We start from the raw sequence: 18911 nt of genomic DNA, 5'->3' as shown, positions 1-18911 counted from the left end.
ATGTAACGTTTCCTACTCTCCCTTTCTTGGTTACTGAGCATCTATCAGTAGGACAAGAAGTATGTTTAATACTGTTTATTTCACAGGTCCAGGCGCTTGTACTTGCTCTGGTGCTTATTTGGTTGGGCCTGCTAATTACATCATTAACGTCTTTGGCATTGCCTTTCCAAAGCAGTATCCACTAGTAAATAAATTAGTGACCGGCTTTCTAAAATTAAGCTCTTGAAAAATCACCTTGAATGCCAGTTGTAAACAGAGAACCAGAATGAATTCATTGAAACCTCACACGTTTTTCTTCATCAAGCATTTTTTAGCATTGTAATGTGGTACATTTTGCAAGTAATCATTATAATCTAGATGGTGAGAAGAATTGCTTGCTTGGTGTAACCATCTGTTAATAAAAAGCAGATAACTGAAGCTAGGTTTGTTTTGTATTTCTTTTTTTACATTTTTCTGTTACAGAATTAGTGACTCCTCGGCTAACTGACACTTCAGTCAATACAAGTCGGTCCCCAGAGAAAGGTGCCCAGCAAAGACAAAAGAGATTTAATTCTGCTTCACAGAGATCGTCATCTTTACCACCTTCAAATCGTAAATCAAGTACTCCAAGTAAGAGTTAGAGGTTTATGTCTCTTGGGCTTGGAAGAGTGGCATCTGAGCCATACACACTGTTTGATGCTTTCTGTGTCCCTTACACTCTTCCTAGCACCTAGTACAGTGCTCTGAACACAGAATCCCTCAATACGATCTTGTTCAATAACACCATCTGATTGCACAGTTACTATGCCTATAACTGAAGAAATTCTCACCGTTTATCAAAGTGAGATTTTTGAGTGTGTCCCGCAAATGTTTTGCAACTAATACCACTTCACAGTTTTTGAGACAAACTCAACTAGATATTTTGACAACTATCTAATTAAACAGTAGTTCAAACAAATTAAGCTAGCCTGAAAAATGATGTTTTTTTCCATATATTTACCTAAGGTTACTCAGCATTAGTCACCTTTTTCTTTAGCCAATTATAAGTATGGTCTTAAAGTTAAGCATTGGGCCTCTGTGTATCCTTAATTTCCATCTCCGTAACTGCTGAGGAGATTCATGTATGACTGTGTTATTAGGAATGTTCACTAGTGCACTGGTGTTTCCATCTTATTTCCAGTCGACTTCTAAAATCCTGAAAAACCAGTTTTGAGTCAGAGCGCTGCAACTACAGTCTGATACACTAAAATCTTGCCAGTGGTTTCCTCTAGATGTTAGGATTATGAACTATTTTTACTTTGTATACTCTTATTTATCTTCGAAAAAGTTTTACAATGAAAATGTATTCTTAGTTAGAAATAAGGTACTGGAAAAGAAGCTATGCTCTGCCAACCTAGCACATACATAGAAGGAACAGACTGTCTCCTCTTCGTTTTCCTCTGTAGCAAAAAGAGAGATTATGTTAACACCAGTGACTGTGGCTTATAGTCCAAAGCGATCCCCTAAAGAAAATTTGTCCCCAGGATTTAGTCATCTACTTAGCAAAAATGAAAGCAGCCCGATTCGGTAAGTTCTCTAAAATTGTTGAATAAAATATATATAGTATTGATTTTTTAAAAATGTCAACTTATGCCTCTAGCTGCCACTAATTTTTCAGTTGTTAATGGGGATGCTGTGGATTTAAATCATTTAAATAAATGTCATACTAAAAATAAAAAAGTACTATAATACGTGAAAACCGTTTTTAAGTGTGTAAACTGGCTACTATAAAATTTAAATACTGCCTCAGAACCTCTTCCAGCTTTTGGATATAGAATGATAATTCTTTGTTTTCCTGAAAAGGTATAAGATACAGGGAGAATTGGGGGCCATTTGTACAAGAAAGTGGGCTGTCCTGGTATGGCCCTGGCACTAAACACAAGTTTACCTGTGCTCCTGAGAAAGTTCTCTCTGAAGTGTGGTTGGGAGTGTGTGCTGTGGTGGGAGGGCCACTGACTCCTAAGACATGAGAGCTGGTGGCCCAGCTCCGTCAGGCTCTTGGGGAAAATTACTGAAGCACATTGAACCTCAGTTTCCTCTTCTATAAAACGGGGGTAATAATGCCTACCTGCTTATTTCATATGGTTGTTACAAAGATCGGATGAGATAATGTATTGGTAAATGCTTCAAGTCGCCAGTATGTAAATATAATTTTGTGTTAGAAAATACAAATTAAATTTCAGTTTTAAAAAATTATATGACCACCTTTCTCTTTTAAAGATATGTGAATATGTAAGTTAACTGGATGCCAGCTCATCTTTCTAGTGGAGATAGGGAACATCAGTTAACACTTTTTTTCTCACAAGTAACTTGCTTCATTCAATAGATTTGATATACTTTTGGATGATTTAGATACTGTTCCTGTGTCTACAGTACAACGTCCCAATCCAAGGAAACAACTCCAGTTTCTTCCTCTAGATGACTCAGAAGGTACCTTTTCCTAAAAAAAATTATCAGTTATGGTTTTAGTCTTTCATTTTGTGAGTTTCTGGTATCTTTTCAAGGTTCTAAATGTCATTATATCCTGCACTTAAATCTTTTTTTACCCAAGGGCCTCTAAAAATAAGCATTTGTGACACTCATATTGTGTCAGTGTTGTTATCCTCATTGGAAAGTTGGGAAACCGAGGTACAGGGGATGTTAATCTTTAATTACCAGGGCCATACTGTTCAGTTTTTTATATTCTGTAACTTATATGCACCTTCTTTTTCTCATTTATATTTTAAGTTTCTTTTTCTCATTTATCTTATAAAGTTATAAGATAATGTATGTGAAATCACTTGGGTAGGCCCTTAAAATACTAACTCTGTAATGTTGGTATATGTCCACTAAATGTGTTGTTTAGTTTTTAAACTTTTTTTTTGCTTTAAGTTTATTTAGGGAAGTTGTGAAGATTGTCAAACTGAGGGCAGGGCTTTTAGAATTCTGTGGAGAAAAAAACTGAGTATATATGATTCATTATGTATCTCTTTTCATTACATTTTTTTTGGCCGTGTAGCAGCCATTTACAGAAAGTGAAGTTGGGTAACATATTTAGTATGTACATGCTCTGTTAGAAGAGCTGATAAGAAATAAAAGAAACTTCTTTTCTCTCTGACAGAAAAAAAATACTCAGAAAAAACCACTGACATCCATGTTAATCATAGCTCTTCCCCCGAACCGTTGCCAAGTGGAGTGAAGAAAGTCTCTGTGAGATCAGCCTGGGAGAAGAATAAATCAGTTAGCTATGAACAGTGTAAGCCTGCCTACGTACCACCACAGGGTAATGATTTTGAGTATACAGCAAAAATTAGGACCCTAGCTGAAACGGAACGGTTTTTTGATGAACTTACAAAAGAAAAAGACCAGGTAAAAACAAACATAAAAAAGTGTCTTAAATCTTTGTCTGCACTTAATGCTTACGTCTGAGGAAGAGTCAGGAGGGAATTACTGAGTCAAACCCAGGAAGTTACTGTGGATGCCACACAGAGCTGCACTAGAAACGTGTGTGAGCCAAGCTGTTGTTACTAATTGTGACAGAGGGGACTTATGCGAAGTCGAGATGGACGAGAAAGTACTAGGCTGAAGTCTTTTCTTTCCATTCTGTTATAAACCTCCCTGCCACTAATTAGAATTCTCCTATTTTTATTTAAACATTTTTTTGTGTTAACAGATTGAGGCAGCACTAAGCCGAATGCCTTCTACTGGAGGACGAATCACTCTGCAGACAAGATTGAATCAGGTGAAGTGTCTTACCCTGGGTCTGCTTTGGAGGCTTGGTGCGAGTCAGTGCTCCATTTAACCACGAGGATTTTTTTTTTTTTTTGCGGTACGCGGGCCTCTCACTGTCGTGGCTTCTCCCGTTGCGGAGCACAGGCTCCGGACGCGCAGGCTCAGCGGCCATGGCTCACGGGCCCAGCCGCTCCGAGGCATGTGGGATCTTCCCGGACTGGGGCACAAACCCGTGTCCCCTGCATCGGCAGGCGGACTCTCAACCACTGCGCCACCAGGGAAGCCCTCGATGATTTTTTAATATCACAGTTTTTAGGCACACTGAAACAGTCGATCAAAACTTTTAGCCTTTACAGGAAGTGTTTGGATGATAGCGTATTTTATAACTGCATGCTAGCTTTCAGGAACAAAAAGTGATTTTACCTTTATACTGCTAAGAAAAAGGTGTTCATGCCATCATGTTTTCAAGAAACTAACTTGGGAGCAAATGGCAGTATGTCTGTTAACAGATTTTACATTTTTAAGGCTCTCACATTAAATCTCCCTTTTTTGTGTTTGTTTTTTCCTCCCCAATCTGCAGTTTATTTCTGAACCCCTTTCCATTTAGTAGACATATAAAACAGTGGCACTTTGCAACTGGAATAGATGTGAGGTTAAAAAGAGAGGTGTGATTCCATTATTGAGCAGGAGATGGTGCAGGCAAAGTGGGCCGTGTACATTTTTTTTAGTTGCTTTTCAAAGAGAATTAAAATGCATGAAACCATGGAACATTTTAAATCTCTTTTTGTAACATTTTAAACATAACAGCAATGATATGTCTCTTATATAACTGCAAGCTTTGGCTTTTCAGTGCCTTAATGTCAGGAAAAGTTCAGTTTCAGATTGATCTGTGAGAAAGACACACAGAAAATAGCAGAGGTCTTTTTCTAGGGCCTGTATCCTTAACTTCTCTTTTTTTCTGACTTTCTTTCATTTTTTCTGTTGTTCTGAACGTTTTTATTCAATAATTTGTAAAAGTCAACACATGAAATTCATTTTAAAATAGTTTACTGGGGGGACTTCCCTGGCAGTCCAGTGGTTAAGACTCCGTGCTTCCAATGCAGGGGGTGCAGGTTCGATCACTGGTCGGGGTACTAAGATATCCCGCATGCTGCGAGGTGCAGCCAAAATAAATAAATAAATAAACAAACAAATAAAATAAAACAGTTTACTGGGAAAGTAGAAAGAAAACTTGTTCATACTCTAATTCTAAATATCTGAAACTTTTGTTTAATATATTTTTTTACATAATGATGATAAGCTCTTAAAATAAGACTTAGAGGGCCCTAGGTTCTGTTCATATATGTCAAAGCTATTTCAATCCAGTAAGAAGACAAATGGCAGCAAAAAAGGGCTGAGGATGCTTGTGTATGATTCATACGTAAAAAAGGTAAAATTGGGCAAAAAATATTGAAAAATGCTTGGCCTCACCAATGAGTAAAAAAATCCCACACATTTAAACAAAAGCATGGTTTTTAAACTATCACATTGGCAGGTATTTAAAAAAAAAAACAAAACAAAAAACCACCAGAACCTGGGCTAGGGAAAAGCTTATCCTTTTACACGCGAGTGGAAGGAGAAAGCGTCACAGACTTTCTGGAGTTCAGCTTGACATGTATCCAAAGCTTTAAAATTTTACATTTCTTTGGACCTTGCATTTTTACTTTTGGGAATGATTCCTAAGGCAGTATTTATACGTGTGTGTAGAGGTATGTTTCAGAATATATATTGCAGCATTATTTGTGATATATGAAATTAGAAGCAACCTAAATTTCAACTAAAAGATTCTTGATTAAATATGGTATATCTGATAGAATATTGCACATTAATTTACAATGATGTCATAAAGTATATTCCATAACAAGAAAAGTTAAATTGAAAAACATTCTGAAGTAGAGTTTGATTCTGATTTTATTTTTCTTAAAACTGGTGTTCCTATCTGCAGAAAAAAACCAGAAAGGGGAACAGTGGTTATTTGTTGCTTCTTGCTCGTCTGTCTTCTAAAAATTCTAAAATGAACGTGTAATTTTTTTTACAATTTAAAGTTGTTGAAGAGAAAATTTTTAAGTTTTATTTCAGGATACCATTGGAGTTAATATCTAATAAAGTATCTAAAATGATGAATATATATTCCAGGTACTATTTAACAGTAGTACTATTTATTTAAAAATAGCATTTGTTACACTGACTCATTGTGAAATATCTTGTTTCTTGGAAAAGTCTCCTCCAGCGTTTTTCCTCTTTTTTAACCTAGAAATTTTTGTCACAAGAAAGTTATTTGATATACTTGTAAGTGGGATACGGCACCAGTCAGATGTGTCCGTTTCTTCTGGCGAAATGTGTGAAGAACGTTCTAGGTTCCTCTTGTACTGTTCTCAGTTCAACGGAGTCAAATAATTCTCTCCTTCTATTTAAAGATAAGCAGTTATCTTGAATGGTTGAAAAGTTGATTTATGTTTCGTTTAAAAGAAATAATGTAAATGACGATTTGTATAAAAACCAAAATGATTGTAATTTTGATGTTTATACTTGCTCTTTTGCTGAAAGAAAAGTCATTTTGGTGGTAATTATAGAATCGGTGAACTTGATGTAGAATTCTAATTAAGTTTTTTCCATGATTTTCACCCAGGAAGCCTTGGAAGATCGCTTGGAGAAGATTAATCGAGAGCTGGGTTCAGTTCGTATGACATTAAAGAAATTTCATGTTTTGCGCACCTCTGCAAATCTTTGAGATTTGTAGCCATTAAATGTTGAGGCAGTTTTGTTTGCACTAATGTGTAATTATGCACTCAGAAAAGGCAAACTATTTTGTACTGTTTATAAGCTTTCACTCAGTAGTTTTACAATCATGCTCTTCTTTACACTTGCTATTTTATACTTCAAATGGCCACATATTTTCAAGATATTTTTGTTATGCTCAGGAATCTCGTATATTTTACTATTTAAAAAGTATTATTTTTAAATAGTATATATATCCAATTTATAGCAAGAATAAGGAAATGTAAATAGGGGAGACAGCTTTGTTTCTAAACAAATAGTGTTATCCTTTTACCATTAACTTTGCACACCAATTTTATAAACTTGTTCTACGTTGTGAATATGATTCTTTTTCTTTAAATAAATGCTTAAGGACAGCTTCCGTAATGATAGAGTAATACATGCTGAATGCAAAAAAAAACAAAAACAAAAACAAAAAACAGCATACTCTGGATTTAGTTGTGTTGAAGTTTTTTAAAAATAGTAATGTAATTCGTGTTTGAACCGTGTCTTAGAGTGAATATTGGAATAGTTAATAATGGAAATATTGGAAATAATGGAATATTGGAAAGCTTTGAAAGTAAGAATATCTCATTTTGTTTCCCTTAAACTTCATTATTTGTAAGAAAGAAAAATGATAGAGATGTAATTCTCTAATTTTGTGATAGATGTAGTACTTTTCAGAAAAGTTTAACAACTGGGGAGTTGTAGCTTTCTGCCCATCATTCTGAATGTAATTTGTGTCCCGCCCTTGACAATGAGGTGATAAAGCTTTGATGGAAATATAGGCCACCACTCAGGTTGTAAGAGCAACCCCAGTTTCTTCAGTGTACGTGGCCTCAGCTGTCAGATCGTCATGAAGACATTTTTAACCCCTATCCCCACCCCCACCCCCACCCCCACCCCGCCAAAAAGAAAAATAAATACTCCCATAGTAGCTGCTGTAAGAACAGTAGGCTGAGATGAGAGCAGCCTTCCCTGCTTGTTACTGGACAGGGAACGTGTCTAGATAGAGCTCGGTGCCTTTCGCGTGGCCTTGCTGGAGGGCTCCAGCGCGCTGCCTTGGCAATGCCTCCTGGCTGTCAGAAGTAGCACGTGGGCAGGAAGCTGTGCTCTGATCGGGAGCCTAGCAGGTAGAGGTCCTGACTTCTGGTCAGGTCCAGGCTGCTTAGCTGCCCACTTTTTGGTGGCCAGTCAGAACCCAGTGCCCACATATTCAAGCTTGGTATGTGTTGACAAACAGACTCATTCCAAACTTTCACCATTGATTCCCACTGATTCCGGTTTTACAGTTTGGTTTACTTTTGAGCTTTTTCTCCTTCTTCTGTGGCTCTTGAGAGCATGTAGTTATATTGAGCCAAGCCACCCATTATTCCATTAGGGTATATGTATGCCTTCGAGCAGGGATCTCAGATAATCTCTGAGCACCCTTCACCGGAGCTTCCCCTGCCTGAGCTCGGGCCTGGTGCCTGCAGCCTCCCTGCTCAGCTCAGGGGTTCCCGGCAAGCGGGGGTCGCCTGACAGCGGCCTCTCTTGCTCCTTCCTGTCCGTGAATCAAACCTTTGCTTCCAACTCCTGCAACCTGTTGGAGACCTCCAGCTAATCAGAGTTACTCATCAGCAGAATCAAGTGCCTTATTCTTGGTGTTTTTTCCTAGTCTTTTTTTCTTTTTAATCTCCTAGTTATAGTGAAGAAAACGTTCTTTTTAATCAAGTTCCAGGAGAGCTTGTGTCAAGACTTAATAAAGGGATCGACTTTACCGATGATACTCCCTTTAATGTGTTCCTATACATGATATTAAAAACTAACTTGAAAATTATTAGGATGTTTCATTGTTCCCTACTTGTATTGTAAAGTCTATTACATTCTTAAGAATAGGAAATGGCCATTTCAGAAGAGATGAGCGTTTTCTCTTGTCAGGGAGTTATCTTCTTAGTAGTCTTATTCCAATCTAAGCCCCATTAAGATGTCTTCTGTACCTCTCAGGAAACATATGCTTTGATTTGTGATGTGTGTAATAGATTGGAAGTATCAGTCACTTATTTAAAATTAAGAAAAAAAATTTTTTTCTTCGTAGCTGTGAAGAGGGACACCAAGGAAAATCCTTTCAGCCGTCTTTCCCTTTGGTAATGCTTAACGTACAAATACTCCAGTTAAAAACAACCTGAAAGCTGGAGAGGTGGCAAGCTTAAAAAGCACCTGCTGTTGCTGTCTCTGGGGCTGAGCTGCAGTTAGTGAAAAACCTAAGTGAATCTTCCACTTCTGGGAAGTGCCTTTTAAAATGCAAGTAGAGTTACTGCTCTCCTTTCCCCTGGATCTACCCCCTTCCTTTCCCTGAAAAGCCTCCTGAGGTGGGGGGAATGTCCTCTGTCCTTCGAGGGTCCCAAGTAGATGTAGCTACTAGGCAGCGCTAGGACTGTAGCAGCTGGGCAGGGGACAGGCGAGCCAGACAGACCTGGGTCACACCCTGCTCAGGGCCGCCTTCCTCCATGTAAAGATAAGAAGCTGCCTTCCATTGTGAGAGCTTATGTAAAGTGCCTGGTGTCTAGTAAGTTTTCAATAAACAGTACATTTCGGATTCATTCTGGGTTATTAAATAGGCTTTTGAAGTAGCGATTTCAGTGCTTTCTTAGAAAAGTAGACTGTGTCCCCAGCAATTGACTTAAAAACTGCCTTGGGTTGGTTGACATTTGTTAGGTGGTCTAAGCTGTTCTCTCCATCTTTTTGCAAAAAATGAGCTTTCTTAGAGTTTAAGTGAGCTGGGCTCATTTAGAGTTTAGATGGTGTGCTTTTTTTAATGAGTAATTGATAACTTGGCTAGTGTAAGTTCAGAAGCCCTGTGATCTTAAGTAAAGTAGATGATTTGGGGGTTATCTGATATAGGCTGTTTTACCAAAAAAAAAAAAAAAGTATTGCCAATGTAATCAAAATAATTGCACCTTTGAATGTTCCATAATTAGACTTCTAAAGGTGCTGGCCTGTGACACAGGAGCACATGAAGGAAGTGGCTGCCACTGAACGTTTGGAAGATCTATATGAAGATTATGATTTGCTTTTGGAGTTTGATAAGCAACCAAAATTTGTTCCCCTTTTTAACTCAGAAAAGCCAGGTGCTTTGCTGAATGCTATTTGAATTCTGAACTCTGTACTTATAAATGTAGAAAAGTTAGACACTTTTGTCATTTTAATTTTTAGATATCTCAAAAGCAGTTTTCACTAAATTTTAATGTGCCATTTGTGCTGTGAGTCTCTAAGAAGCTTTTTAAAAAATAAATACATATCTAGAGCCCTTTAGGAATCATAAAGGTAAATCGTATTTACCCATCATAAGTGATTGTACATGGTTATGAGATTTGCAGGTCTAATTAAACCAATTATATTGCACAGATTTTGCAGGAGATAATTTCCTGCCTTGCCAAGAGTTCTGTGGCAGTTTAATAATATATTAAACTACACCAGTATTCTTAGGACCTGTTTGTTAAGCCTTCCCCTTTTGATTTGTGTTTTATTTCAGCAGACCCCTCTCAAATAGGAGGAATCAAGCCATAAATTTGCATTTGCTGGACATTATATGTCATGTCATCGCTGTGACTACAGACTTCAAAGATAATGTTTTATTCACAATTTCACTGTAACAGTGACCAATATAACGTGAGAAATTTGCTTCCTATAGTGCTGCTGACATTAGACAAAGACCAGTGCTTGTTGCAGTTCTTAAATCTAGTCAAATGCTGGAGTAATGAAATTGTAAGCTCCATGAGAGCAGGGACCATCTCCTCTTCATTCTTGAATACAGGCACTTAATAAATATTTGTGCATACAAATAACTGTGATATTAGTGTATTTATTCCTAACTGGCTAACTGTGGGATCTGGTTTTTAATGGTGTTAAGTCTTCCGCGTTACTGGTCTGAGGGCAGTCATTGCAGGGTTACAATGGCAGCCGTCCAGGTGCTCTGTTCCAACTGGCCTACAGGCAGAGCCTCACTCTGGAGATCTGTATGCTCTGAAATGCTTTTTTTTTTTTTTTCTTTTTACTTTTATTATTAGTAAAGCACAAGTACAGGGAGAAGTAGCAGCAAAAGCGTGTGTCATCCAATCCGGTTTCCACGGGTCCTCAGGCAAGGAGGATGGTTGTACAGGAGACAGATGATGACTCAATCCCTGGCCGACTCAGAACAGCACTGGGGCTGAAAACCTTTAATGGGTCTTAGGGCACCCCTTGGTGGAGGGAAGGAGTTGAGGGTTTAGTGTTTATGGGGACCCCTTCACTTGTCTCCGTGTGATCATGAGGCGTTTTGAGGCAAGCTGTGTTACGGCGGCTCTCCTGGCCCGTTCAGTGTCCAAGGAGATGGGACAGCCTTTGGTCAGGGTTGTTCTCTCTGACTTGATCTGAAGTCATCTTGGAGCGCTTTAACTTGAGCTTGCCCTTGCCCTTCCAGGGGAAGGCGCTCCCCCGCTCCTCTCGACCTTATAATACTTAGTGATAGGTAAACTACCCGTAGGTTTTGGGTGTGCCCTGTTTAATTCAGTTACTTCAGATCTTGACAAACAAGGCCATCCTTGCTCAGTCTAAATATACGCTTTATGATTTCCTTTAAATCTCACTCAGTACCCTCTTGGTCCAACTGGAGCGTCCAGTCGGGAGGGAACATCAAGATGAAGCTCTTTCTGATCCTCGGCCAGTTCCTTGAGGTCAGGGACTAGAACTTACCCTCTGGCTACTATTACTCCCACGACTTCTGATGACCAAAGAGCATTTTCATTTTTTGGTCCAGACCATATTTGGGATCCTGAGGAGAGAACTCCTTGATGCCTATTTCTGCAAATCGGGTCGGTAACTGATGCAAGTACCCGGCATCAAGGTTTGGACTTCAATTAACTACCTTTGGTTTGTCCACACATTCCAAATGCCTTCCGAAGTCTTCCGCAGTTCGTTCCCCTTGATTTGTCATTTTACTCCCGAAGGACTTGATTTTTTTGTTTGTATTTTTTTCCAATTTCTGCAGATCTCCTCGTTCCCTTCCCCTCTTACTGTTCGCGAGTCTCCCGATAGGCGAGGCCGATGGTGTTAAAAGGGCCGAGAGGTCGTGGGCCGGGTCCAGCGCCCGGGGCCTCCCGCGCGGAAGCGAGCCCCGGGCTTTCGGGGGTCGCCGGGGCGACAGCACGTCCGGCGCCGGAGCGGGGCCACCAAGTTTGCCGGGTTGCTCCGGGCGGAGGCCGGCCCTCGGGACGGGCGGAGGCGGCGGGCGGCTCCCCGCGTGGCCTGACGGAGGCGCAGGCCTGCCGCCGAGTGAGGGAATGCGAGGCGGGCCCGGCGCGCACGGGCAGCAGCGGCCGCTGGGGCGCGCGGGGCACGGCGGCGCCGCGGCGTAGAGCTGTCAGGGCGGTCCGCCGGCGCGCCCGGCCCCGCGCCCCGCCGGCCGCCGCCTCCTCGTCGGCCCGCGGCCCGCGCTCCGAGCGCCCAGACCCGCGGCGGCCCGCACGTGCGCCCGCCCGCCGCACGCCCGCCGACGGCCGGGGAGCATGCCCGCGGGGGCCCGGCCGCTCGCCCGGGGCCAGCTGGCGGCGGCGGCGGTGGCGGCGGCGGCGCGCGGAGGCGCGGGGCGCAGCCGGCCGGGTCGGGGCCGCGGGGCCGGGGCCTCCCGGGCGGCGTGAGGCGGCGGCGGCCCAGCGCTGCCGAAGAGGACGAAGCCGCGCCGCGCGGAGCGGGGTGAGTGTTTCGGCGGCCCGGCCGGAAGGCGGCGCGGCCGGGCCCCCTCCTCTGGCCCGCGCGGAGCCCCCGGGGAGGGGACGGGGTGGGGGCGGGCGCGGGGTGGGGACCCCGGCCGGGCGGCGGCTCCCGGAGGCCCAGGCCCGCCCGCCCGCCTGTCCGCCGGCCCGCGCGCTCGGCGGGAGGGAAAAGTAGGAGACCCGTGCCCCGCCGCCCCGCTCGTGGGGGAGGGTCTGGCGCGCGGGGATCCCGGGCTCAGGAAATCGCCCCCAGCCCGGCCCCCGGGAGGCGCTGGCCCTCGGGATTCAGGGGGTCCCCCGACGCTAATGCCTAATTTCCGTCGGTTCCGGCTGGGGCGCGGAGGACTCCCCTCCCCCAGTGACAAGTGTCAACGGCGGCCAAGGGGCAGGTGTGTGTGCAGTGCTGGGAAGGGGCCGGGAGGAAGTGGTGGCCAAAGCCCTCGGTCTAGCCTTCTGGGCTTCCCGCCTCCACCTGGACAGCCCTCCAGCGCTGGCCTGGCTGGGTGGGTGTCCGGGGCCTGAGCCCGGGGTGCGGCCCTCAGAGAGGGGGCCGGGACTGGGAAGAAGTGCTGCCGGTGTCCCCCTCGCTGGAGGAAACTCTGGCCCCTCTCCATCCCGTGAGTCTCCCTTTGCTGTTGCAACCTGAGGGGCCGGCGCTGTCTCAGAGCGGCGAGCTTCCTCCCTACCCGCCTCAGCCTTGCTTGTCAGGGGCAGGCAGGGCTGATGGGGAACTTGGGGGAGAGGGAAACGCTAGTGCCCGCCTCCGCCATAACGTGTAGCTAATTCCGCCGGGAAACCTCAAGTGGACATTCTGAATAAATAGAGTGTGTTTGCTAGGCAAATGTCATTTCAAGGCAAATCTTTAGCTCTGTCCCTTTTCAACGCATTTGCTGCCCCTGCGTAAATTCCAAATTCCTCATCCTACACTCCTCTCCCTGCCTCTGAAATAGGGACTGGGGCAGTTCTCCAAAGTCTCAGGCCTCCTTGCGTCCTTCCCTTCAGAATCAGGGTTCTTCAAAGGGGACCTCCTCTGGGCATCTTTCTCGGTCCCCTCCTAGCTCTCTCCCCAGCCGCTACCTGGGAGCCACTGGGGCTATAGGCTAGAGCCCCCCGCCTCCTTTCTGAGGGGAATGTGGTAGATGCTCCCCGTCATCTGAATCTCCCTTGCGGCCAAGCCCCCAGCGTGACTCATCTCTGCTCTGAACTCCCACTGCACCTTATCTGTGTCTCTTGTGTGACTCTTATCACCGCCTGCCGTATTTTATAGTTACTTTTGGGCCTGGCTTATCTCCCTGGCTGGATTGTGAGCTCCTGGAGGATGGAGGACAGGGGTGGAGTTTGATTCATCCCTGGTCCCCCGCCCTGGGTCAGCACCCTGTGCACCGTCAGCGTCAGTGTCTGGATGCACTAGAAGCCCCCTCCCCAGCTTGCCTCTGGGGACCTAGTTTATCTGACTCCTGGACGGTCCCTGTTAAATTCTTCTTCTTCTTCTGTGATCGGAGGAGATTCCCAGCCCTCTCCCTTTGCAGAGAGAAACACAGTGAGTTAGGAAGGGCTGTTTTTCTTATAGGGAGGGACTTGCCAGATGACTAGGACAGTACATGCTCTGCTATGACGATGGCCCGGCACAGACTCTGGGCTCTCTGGGCATTGGGTGTGGAATGGGCTTCTCTCTTTGGCCTTCTGCACTCGCCGTGCAGGGGATGCAGCAGAGTAACTGAGCTGTGGGGGTCAAGGCTCCAGGCCTGGCCGTCCCATAAGGTCGTACGAGCTTCACTGAGTCACTTGGTTTCTCTTGATCTTGGTTGGTCCTTCCTTATGGAATCTGAAAGAAAATTCCTCTGCTTGTATGAGGCCCTGTAGGATTTGGGCCTTGCGTCCTCTGCCTTAATGACTGTTGGTTACCGAGACCCAGGCTTGTTGTCTTCATTGACCTTCCCAGGTGGAGTCCATCACCTCCACCTTTGTGCCACCCTAATGTAACTTAGGCAGCACGGCAGTTAAATGTTACTCTCTGCCTCCCTGCCAGACTGAGCTCCTGTGGGGTCAGCGCCGAATCTCATTTCTCTGCATCCCCCATGCCTGGCACATGGGAGGCTCTAGGTAAAATGTCTGTGGGATAAATGGTGAGGAGCTAAGAGCCCTTGTCCCAAGTGGACTGTACATCCTCTCTCACTGGGGCCCAGCTTTGCCTTCCTCCATATCTAGAGGCCTCTTTTAAAACCAGGCAGATGTTCTCTTAACCATCCCATCCCCTTAAGGCTTTCCAGCTTGGTCCCTGAGAAGAGCCAGTCGTGGAGAATGTACAGTTCATTTGTAGATATTAGAAGAGGAAACTTCTGGTGATGGATTTCCCTGGTGGCGCAGTGGTTAAGAATCTGCCTGCCAATGCAGGGGCACGGGTTCGATCCCTGCTCTGGAAAGATCTCACATGCTGTGGAGCAACTAAGCCCATGCGCCACAACTACTGAGCCTGCGCTCTAGAGCCCGCGAGCCAAAACTACTGAAGCCCGCGTGCCTAGAGCCCGTGCTCTGCAACAAGAGAAGCCACTGCAATGAGAAGCCCACGCATCGCAATGAAGAGTAGCCCCCGCTCGCCACAACTAGAGAAAGGCTGCGCACAGTAACAAAGACCCAACGCAGCCAAAAATAAATAAATAAATTTATTTTAAAAAAAAAAAAAAGAAGAGGAAACTTCTGGTGCTTCATGATCGCTGCCTTGCTGCTTTTGGAGAAGACAGCGGGGGGTGGGGGCGGGCATGTGCTCTGTCATGGAAGGACAGTGATCTCACGCCTGCGTCCTCAGCCATGGGCAGGAGACGTGGTCAGCCTTGCAGACAGCCCTCCTGAAACCTGCTCACCAGGACCCCCTGCCACTAAGTGGTCTTCAAATAGCTTCCCTGTAGGTCCTTCCGTCAATGTTTATTAGGCTTTCACTGGGTACCCGGGATGTGATCACATAGAGCCATGGCGGCCACGGCAAATCGTCGTCTGGCTTTGCTCTAAAACCAGGGCTAACCGTAACGTGGGGCGTTGCCCCCTCTCTGCTCAAGTCTTACAGAGTCTCGTATGAAAAATTTCTTTTAGAATGTACGGCCAGGCAAGATTTGCCTCCCCTGTGGGCGGGGAATGTAGGTTGCTTCTTCCTTTGATAACGACAAGGAAGGTGGAGCAGGAAAACAGGCATGGTTTGTGTGCTGCACGCACACAGCGTGTGCGAGGCTTCCCCGCGAACCCTGCGCGTTCGATGGTGTTCTTCCTCCATTTTCCCAGAGACAGAAGTCAACTGATTTGCCCTAAGGCACTCCGGGTTTGTACCCAGTTCTGCCAGACTCTTCCCGTTCCACCTACACTGTCTTTCCAACTGATTATGGTCACCTCCTCTTCCCTGGCTTCCAGGATGCTGGGAGCACAATGCTATATTTTCATGTAGTGACTGTATTCACTTACCCTTGTGGTCAGCATACCTATTTCTACTTTACCGTCTGTCTATGTGCACGTATATATGTAAGTGTAAATCTATCTGTATTCTTTATAACTCATCACAAAAGGTTTCTGGAAAACTGGACAGATAAGAGTTGAATACAGTACGTAACATTGCACCTAAAGCTTAGGCTGACTCACGGTGTGGTTAGGGAGATGCGTCCCACGGGTAACACCGGGCGTGTGAGATAAGTGTTGCTTAAACAGCAGACAGGCTTCAGAGGAGGAGACACCCTTTCTGGGTAAGGCGGTCAGGGTTGACTTCCTGGAAGAGGTGGGATTTGAAGGAGGTCTTGAAGAATGGGTGGAGTTTTGACAGTCAGGGCACCTGGAAAGGTGTGTAGGATTTAGAGTCAAATTTGTGGTTTTCACCACGGCCCTACCAGAAAAGGTTCCTGCGTGAAAGGAGAGAATCGGTCTGGAGGGAAAGTGGGGAGCCTGGTGGTGCCTTTTCAAGTCTTCTCCAGCCTTGCTGGAGGGTCTGGGAACACTGGAGCTGGGAGGGCTGTACCCCATTAAGGATGAGAGGGCGAGGCTGACAGAAGAGCAGTGACTTGCCCAAGGCCTGTCCTGCAGCCTGGAACCCAGGTCCCTAACTACCAGCTTGGTGCTGGCTCTTTATACTGGCGAAGTTGAAGTCGGACAGCAGCCCTGTACATCAGCCCTTTCTTCCTGTCAAACGGGTACAGGGGTACCGTCTTCCTCACTCCCAGCCCAGCAAACACTAAGAAAAACCCCTGCTAAGCCTTTATGACCAAAGGCAGAAAGAGCACTGTTGGGGAGGAGAGCTGGCATTGTGGTCCAGACTCTGCGCTCCCAGTTCAGCGGGCCCGGATTCCATCCCTGGTCAGGGAACTAGATCCCTCATGCAGCAACTAAAGATCCCACATGCTGCAACTAAGACCTGGCACAGCCAAATAAATAAGTATTAAAAAAACAAGCGTAGAGACGTGGATGGATCTAGAGACTGTCATACGGAGCGAAGTAAGTCAGAAAGAGAAAAACAAATATCGTGTATTAACGCGTATGTGTGGGACCTAGAAACATGGTACAGGTGAGCCGGTTTGCAGGGCAGAAGTAGAGACACAGATGTAGAGAACAAAGGTATGGACACCAAGGGGGGAAAGTGGCAGGGGAGGTGGTGGTGGTGCTGGCATGAATTGGGAGATTGGGATTGACATATATACACGAATATGTATAAAATAGATAACTGATAAGAACCTGCTGTATAAAAAAAAAAATTCAAAAATTCAAAAAAGTAAAATAAAATTGCTTTAATCGTTTAAAAACAAACAAAAAATATAGTTACCGTTGAAATAAAGTTTGTCAGAATAATAATTAAATTTGAAAAAGACAAAAAAACTGCCCTTGCCGGAGGACAGAAACAAAATGAACCAACAGGCAGGATTCCAGCAACAGACAAATCAAACCCAAGCAAGAGCTTTGGGGAAGAGCATCAGGAAAGCGGTTTCACACCCTCTCCTCGCTGAAGCCCCGAAGCCCCGAGGTCCCGCTTCCCTCTTGTGGGAAGGTGTTGGGAGTTGGGCGTGCAGGGGAAAGGCAGAGAGTTATGGAAAGAAGCCGCAGGACTCGGGGACCCCGAGGCTGATTTCCATCCCGAGTGATGCTCATAGTCAGCTGCAGGAGCGATGGCCTCACAGAGCGGAAGCCCTCGAGTATAACACATCCTAGGTCACGTGTGCACACAGTCGAGGCCCATTCCTGGCAGTTCTGTCAAGGGCCCTGAACCACTGCTCTTAGGGGAAATGCGGAGTTAGGTTCCCGCCAGCCTCTGGTCACAACGTATTTGTCCTCCGATCAATACATAACTCTCTTATGTGTGTTTCTCTTGAAAGATGCCTTATTTATTATATGTTACTGATTCATTAATTGAACTCAGCCAACAGCACTATCGCTCCCGCCTGGGCGAAGCTCGTCTAACACCCGAGTTTCCTCCATAAGGTACATCACAGCCTCCTCGGCTCTGAGCAGCTCTGAGCACCAGGCAGTGCTTCAGCTTCATGCTCAGGGCCGTGTTAAATCACTAACGAAAACAGCACAAAAGTGTGAAAACTGTGGCAGTACATGGACCACGGAAAGGACACTTGTTGACAGTTTGAACTGAAACAGGAGGCAGAGGGCCACCTTGTTTGACCTGTGCTGCACGTTGGGCGTTGGGTGACTCAGTTTCCCCCCCCACCCCCACCCCGTGCATGTCTGCAAATGACCTCGTAAGCGCGGCGATCGTCAGTTTCTGGGTTACAAGTAAACTGTAGCAAGTGGGCGGATTCGTAAATACGGGAATCCGTGAATAATGAGTAAGGACAGTTTATACAAAGTAGTTCCACAACACAGCATTCCGGAGAGATAAGGAGGGACGGTTGCCACATTTTACAGAAAGGAAACAGGCTCAGAGAGGTTAGTGACTTGTTGGAGTTTGCACAGGTGGCTGGGGCCGAGCCAAGACTTGCACCCACTCCTGGCTGATCCCAAGTGTGGTTCTTTCCTCTCAGCTCCTGCAGCGTTCGCGATGAGATTCTTTCCTCCTCGTGCTACCCCCCCACCCCCACCGCAATGACCCATCTGCCGTCTTTGTCACTGTGTTTACCCCCATGGTAACTCCAGTGTACAGAACGGGGCCCCTCGTGGACGCTCAGTAATTACTTGGTGAATGAAGGCCAGGGCTGCAGTGTCTTGTGTTTGCTCTGTCTCGGGTGCCAGAGGAAGGAGAAATATCCGGGCATAGGCTCCCCACCTCGCCCTCCTATATCCCTTCCAGAAGGGCACCCATCTCCCCTTTCCACAGGAGGTCCCGTGTTCTCGTACACAAGGGGGTGTCGGCAGCCCCACGTCTAACAGAACTAACTGGTCTTTGCTGGGAGGTGCCAAGGGCAGCCCTTCGCCCAAAGGAATGATCCTTTTTTTTTTTCTTTTAAGCTTTTACCATTTAAAAAATACATATATATTTATTTATTTGGCTGCACCGGGTCTTAGTTGCAACACGCAGATCTTTGTTGCCGCGTGCAAGATCTTCCTTGTGGCATGCAGGGTCTTTAGTTGCAGCCTGCGGGATCTAGTTCCCTGACCTGGGATCAAACCCCAGCCCCCTGCATTGGGAACTGGAGTCTTAACTCTTGGACCACCAGGGAAGTCCCGGAAATGATTCTCTTG

General features: G+C 45.5%; 2 protein-coding genes across 19 annotated transcripts in view; both read left to right on the top strand.

Annotated features, from left to right (window-relative positions):
- The window catches only part of MPHOSPH9 (M-phase phosphoprotein 9), a 54816-nt gene extending 44464 nt beyond the window's left edge, over positions 1 to 10352 (top strand). For 6 of the 11 annotated variants that reach the window (XM_012535535.3, XM_033440791.2, XM_033440793.2 and 3 more), the window contains 6 exons: positions 463 to 609; positions 1425 to 1545; positions 2345 to 2448; positions 3119 to 3366; positions 3671 to 3739; positions 6398 to 10352. In XM_012535535.3, the coding sequence (XP_012390989.2) occupies positions 463 to 609; positions 1425 to 1545; positions 2345 to 2448; positions 3119 to 3366; positions 3671 to 3739; positions 6398 to 6499 (791 nt within the window). In that variant the 3' untranslated portion in view covers positions 6500 to 10352. Of the gene's footprint in view, positions 1 to 462; positions 610 to 1424; positions 1546 to 2344; positions 2449 to 3118; positions 3367 to 3670; positions 3740 to 6397 lie in introns of those variants that run through there. The other 5 variants (XM_033440790.2, XM_033440789.2, XR_004486977.2 and 2 more) reach the window with 5 other exon arrangements.
- A 1378-nt stretch (positions 10353 to 11730) lies between these two features.
- The window catches only part of PITPNM2 (phosphatidylinositol transfer protein membrane associated 2), a 144459-nt gene continuing 137278 nt past the window's right edge, over positions 11731 to 18911 (top strand). For 2 of the 8 annotated variants that reach the window (XR_007471600.1, XR_007471601.1), the window contains exon 1: positions 11810 to 12237. The gene's annotated coding sequence lies outside the window, so the exon portion shown is untranslated. Of the gene's footprint in view, positions 12238 to 18911 lie in introns of all 8 variants that reach the window. The other 6 variants (XM_033440818.2, XM_049697721.1, XM_033440811.2 and 3 more) reach the window with 6 other exon arrangements.

Source organism: Orcinus orca, chromosome 15 (genome assembly GCF_937001465.1).
Source record: "Orcinus orca chromosome 15, mOrcOrc1.1, whole genome shotgun sequence".
NCBI lineage: Eukaryota > Metazoa > Chordata > Mammalia > Artiodactyla > Delphinidae > Orcinus > Orcinus orca.
Note: the sequence above shows the minus strand (reverse complement) of the source record. Positions and strands in the feature narration are given on the sequence as shown.